Source organism: Pteropus alecto, unplaced genomic scaffold, assembly GCF_000325575.1.
Source record: "Pteropus alecto unplaced genomic scaffold, ASM32557v1 scaffold339, whole genome shotgun sequence".
Classification (NCBI taxonomy): Eukaryota; Metazoa; Chordata; class Mammalia; order Chiroptera; family Pteropodidae; genus Pteropus; species Pteropus alecto.
Genome location: NW_006442509.1, coordinates 494,255 through 499,116, shown reverse-complemented (window position 1 = coordinate 499,116; position 4,862 = coordinate 494,255). Strand labels below are relative to the sequence as shown.

General features: G+C 59.8%; 2 protein-coding genes across 2 annotated transcripts in view; both read left to right on the top strand.

Moving 5' to 3' along the window:
• Positions 1-4,862, top strand: part of TSPEAR (thrombospondin type laminin G domain and EAR repeats) — a 41,322-nt gene that overhangs the window by 7,326 nt on the left and 29,134 nt on the right. The window lies entirely within an intron of this gene.
• Positions 4,640-4,862, top strand: part of LOC112471650 (keratin-associated protein 10-7-like) — a 912-nt gene continuing 689 nt past the window's right edge. Inside the window, exon 1 of the mRNA XM_025040327.1 lies at positions 4,640-4,844. Within this exon, the coding sequence (XP_024896095.1) occupies positions 4,640-4,844 (205 nt within the window). The remainder of the gene's footprint in view (positions 4,845-4,862) is intronic.

Below are 4,862 nucleotides of genomic sequence, written 5' to 3'. Positions count from 1 at the left end.
CCCAGCCCCTGCCCCTCGTCCTGCTCCCGCCCCTCCTCCTGCGTGTCCCTCGTCTGCCGCCCCGTGTGCAGGCCCGCCTGCTGCGTGCCCGCCTCCTCCTGCTGTGCCCCCGCCGCCTCCTGCCAGCCCAGCCGCTGCCGCCCGGCCTCCTGCGTGTCCCTGCTCTGCCGCCCCGCGTGCTCCCGCGTGGCCTGCTGCGTCCCTGCCTCGGCCCAGAAGTCCTGCTGCTGACCGGGCAGGTTCCCCGTGGCCAGCAGGCTCCAGATCCCTCGGCAGAGAGGCTGTGCTCAGAGATACTGGCTCTGAGCCTCCTCTTGGCGTTTCAAGCCTCAGAAAGGCACCCACAGCCGTCTGTTCTGGTTCACCAGGAAGGAAAGGGACTCCCTTGTCCTCCAGGGTCTTCCTAGCTGTCTCCCCACGGCCATCCCAGACTGTCACGCAGGCCCACGTCGCCGCGTTGGGTCACTGCTCCCGTCCAGTCCCCGCACCCTGTCGGTACTGTCGGAGGCCCTGGCCTCCTGGCCTGACGCGGCCCCTTCTTCAGTCCACATACGCCATACGTTTCTTTCCTGCCCCCAGTGCGACGTGGCCAGGGCCATGGAGAGAGGCTCACTTGGGTCCCCGGGACCTTCCTTGGGAAAAAGGAAGCAGAAAGCGCCTGCGTGTGGAGCCTGGCATGACGCTGCGGCAGTCCCCGTGCTCCTGGCTGCGGCCACCGTGCCGTCCTGGCATGCCTCCCCACATGGGCCGGGGGCAGCTGTGCGCCCGTGGACACGCATCCGGCCTGCGGAGCCCGGCGCTGCTGGAGCCCAGCCCCACCCCGCCCTGTCCCCCGTGGCCCCCGTGGCGCCTGTGGCCCTGAGGACAGAAACAGTGTGTCCTCGACTGTCCAGTGTGGCTTATCAAAGGCACACTCTGGCTGTCCCCTCAGGTGCCACTCGCATGTCCTTCAGGAGGACGTGCTGGGGGACGCGGCTGCCACACACCCTGCTGCCTCCCTTCAGTGCCCACCGCATCCAGGCCAGGCTGCTCCCAACAAGTGACCGAGCATGGCAGGGGTCCTAGGGCAGGGCCTTTTCCCACTGGACCCACGTCCCCCCTCACAGCCCCTTGGCTCGGGGGCCCCCCTCCACCTGTCCGAGGCCTGCCCAGCGCCGTGTGGCGGTCTGGGGTGCTGCCCAGCCGGCCTCCCTCCTCCTCCCTTACGCTGTGCACCACAGGAGTCGCATGGCCTCGCCTCGTTCCCACGCCCACGCCTCACTCTGTCGTGGGTGCGCCCACAATAAACCGCTGGCAAACTCCCCCTGGCATCTGTTTCTTGGACCCAGACAGACAAACGCACCGGGATTTGTATACGGAGAATGAGGGCGGGGGCGAGAAGGAAAACGCGACCCGCTGAACTCTGACCCGGCACGGGGTCAGTGCTCTCACGCGACCGCGGAAACCCGCGCCGACCGCCCGGTGTCTCTATCCTGAGAGGTTTCAGCAAAACTTTCTCCTTCGGTTGCACGTTTCTGAATTTAAAAACATAGTAATGTCTTCATCTCCTCGTCACTCGCAAGTTCCACCTTTTCTTGGATCCTGTAAAGTTCTTGGTTGTTTGTGTATAATTATAATAATTCCCCCCACAATGGCCAGGTGCTCCATCCAGGGAGAAACGGAAGGTGCCACTGCGAGGCTCGCATACTGCACATAACGTGGCCACTGTCGCTTCCAGATAGACGGTGTGTAGTAAGTCGGAGACACGGACCGTGAGCCCTGAGTGTAGAGCAAAATGCACCGAGACCCGAAGGCCCGAGGCTAATACGCCAGCAAAGGGTTCGTGTGGGGGAGGGGCGGGGAGCGTGTGGACGGAGGGGACACAGAGGCCAAGGACGATGATCTCGCTGGACAGAAACCGTCTAAATACCCCAATTAAGAGACAGAGACTAGCGGAAAGAGTAAAAAAAAAAAAAGACCCAACTTTATGTTACATGTAAGACGTGAACCTTAAATATAAGACGAAAATCGGTTAAAAATTAAAAGTCACAGAAAGATCTATCCTGCTGACATTAGTCGCAAGAAAGCTGAAGCGGTTAGGGTAACGTCATAAAAAATACACCCGATCGAAGAATCTTGCCAGAGAAACAGGCTCCCCAGGGGTCCCGCACAACGGCGAACGCGTCGGCCGGCCCTAAATGCTGGTGCCCCGATCGTGGGCCCTCGACACGCGTGACGCAGACACTGACTCAGCCGCACCGAGGGGGAGATGCATTCGCACGCAGTTGGAGACTTCTGAGGTCCCCTCTCCACACTTGACAGAACAGGGAGGCGATCGGGAAGGAGGGAGGCCGTTCAGACAAGACGATCCACCCGTTTCAAATATTCGGCCTTTAAAGAGCGCCTCCCCCCAAGACGACAGCCACGCTTTCTAAACGAATGAGAAACATGTCCCACGGCGGGCCGCGCTTGACAACACGGACCGTTATTTGGGGCCATAAAGCAAGTCTCGGTGAGCTTCAGAAAATCTAAATCGGAAAGATCGGAAAGGCCCAAACATGGAGAAAGGCAGCCGGCTCCTAACTGCCCGCGGGTCCGAGCAGAATGGAAGGACAGTGGAAAAGATTCAGAACTGCACGGAAGTCGAGCGCTTGTCCAATTCTGTGGGAAGCTGCTCACGCGTCACCGAAGGGGGTTTTATCACGCCGAACGTCCTTGTCAGGAAGGAAGAAAGTTCTAGAATAAATGACCTCAGCTTCCATCATAAGAAACTGAGCCGAAAATTAAACTCAGAGAAGAGAGGCGACGGCCAAGACCAGGGTGGAGAGTGAGAGACGGGAACAGAAAGAAAAAAGAAGAGAATCCAAAACCGTTTCCTCGACAACAATAAAGTTGATAAACCTTCAGCCAGACCGGCCAGCGACACGACGGAGGAGGCACCAATCCCAACGTCGTGTGACATCACCGGAGCGCCCACAGACATCGAGGGTTAACGAGGGGACACTGTGACGCACTCCGTGGCTGCGCATTTGACGGTCTAGTGAAACGGACAAATTCTGTGACAGACACAAAACACCGAGGCTCCCTCCAGAAGACTCAGGTGACACAACCCTGTGTCCCCTGAAGAAACTGAACGTGTGTTCAAAAGCCTTCCCGCAGCCCAGCTGTCCCCCGACAGGCGAATGGTCATGTGACGGCGACATCCACACGACAGACTGTCACCTGCCGTAGAAAGGACCAAATTGTGACATCACAGCAGCTTGAATGGATTGTGCTGAGTGAAAAAGTCTCTCGGAAAAAGTGACGCAGTGTCCGATTCTATTTATAGACATTCTCGTGCAATAAGGGTGGAGAACACATATGTGGTTGCCAGGGGTTACCGAGGAGCGTCCGCGGCGGCAGCATGAGAGGGAGGACGAGGGAGCCTGGGGGTGGTGGCACAGTTCTGTGTCCGGCGTGGTTGTGGTTATACAATCTACAAATGTGAAAATACGGCCTAGAACCACACGCACACACACACATGCACACAAACACATGCACAAGCACACACACACACACAAGTAGACATACACGCACATGCACACATGCAAGCATATACACACGCACACGTACACATGCACACATGTACACATGCACACACGTGCACAAGCGCACATGCACATGTGTGCACCTATGCATGCATGTGCACATACACACAAACACACACGATGCACACATGTGCACACACGAGGACACATGCACAGGCACACCTGCACACACAAGTGCACGCACGCACACACACATGCACACACGCACACGCATGCACACACGTGCACGCACACGTGCACACACACGTGCACACACATGCATGGGTACATGTAACCCTGACGACATCCGAGTAGGATCTGTGGATCGTCAGCCTCCGGGCTGTGATTTGTGCGGAGGGTAAACCAGCTGCTATCGCTGAGGGAACTGGGTAAAGGCACACGGGACCCCAGGCCCCTGCCCCGCGTGGGCACCGTGCGTGTATGAGCAGAGGTGAGAAGGACGCTGCCCCTTCCTGACTCCCAGAACTGCCCGTCTGTGCCCTGGGACCCTCCACCCGCACGGCGCCCAGGCGTGTGCGCAGATGAAAAACAAAGCAGAATCGTGTGAGTCAGGGCGCCGAGTGCGGAGGGTCTCGCCGCGCAGGCCCTCTGCTCCCGCCCAGCTTGTGGCCTCGCCCGCGAAGGGACAGGCCGTCCCCAGGCCCCTCCCCAGGAGCCGCAGGGCCGGGGCTGCACCTGTCTCCAGCGTGACTCAGGCGACCTGGCCCAACGGCAAGCAGCCACACTGGTGACCACCACAGCCATCACCCGAGAAAACACACCACGCATGTCCCCAGCCCATCAGGACCTGCAGGAGGAACAGCGTGGCCCTGCCACCAGCCTCCCCAAGGGCCAAACACCAGTCAGGGGCTCATCGAGGTCCCTGCAGGAAACTGAGTCATCTAATGAGGCTTCCGGGCCCTGCAGTGACACCACCAAGGAAGGGGACACGCGAGGCTCCTGTGGGGACAACAGACGCCAGGGCTGGATATAAAAGCCCTGGAGTCCCAGAGTGTCTCACACACCCACTCACTCACACACTCACTCACAACACACACCCTTCTCGCTGCTCACCCCCAGCCCCACGACCCGCCATGGCCGCCTCCACCCTGTCCGTCTGCTCCAGCGACCTCAGCTATGCCGGCCGCGTCTGCCTGCCCGGTGCCTGCGACTCCTGCACTGACGACTCCTGGCAGGTGGACGAGTGCCCAGAGAGCTGCTGCGAGCCCTCCTGCTGTGCCCCGTCTTGCTGTGCCCCCTCCTGCTGCCAGCCTACCTCCTGTGTCCCTAGCTGCTGCTGCCAGCCCCTCCGCCTCA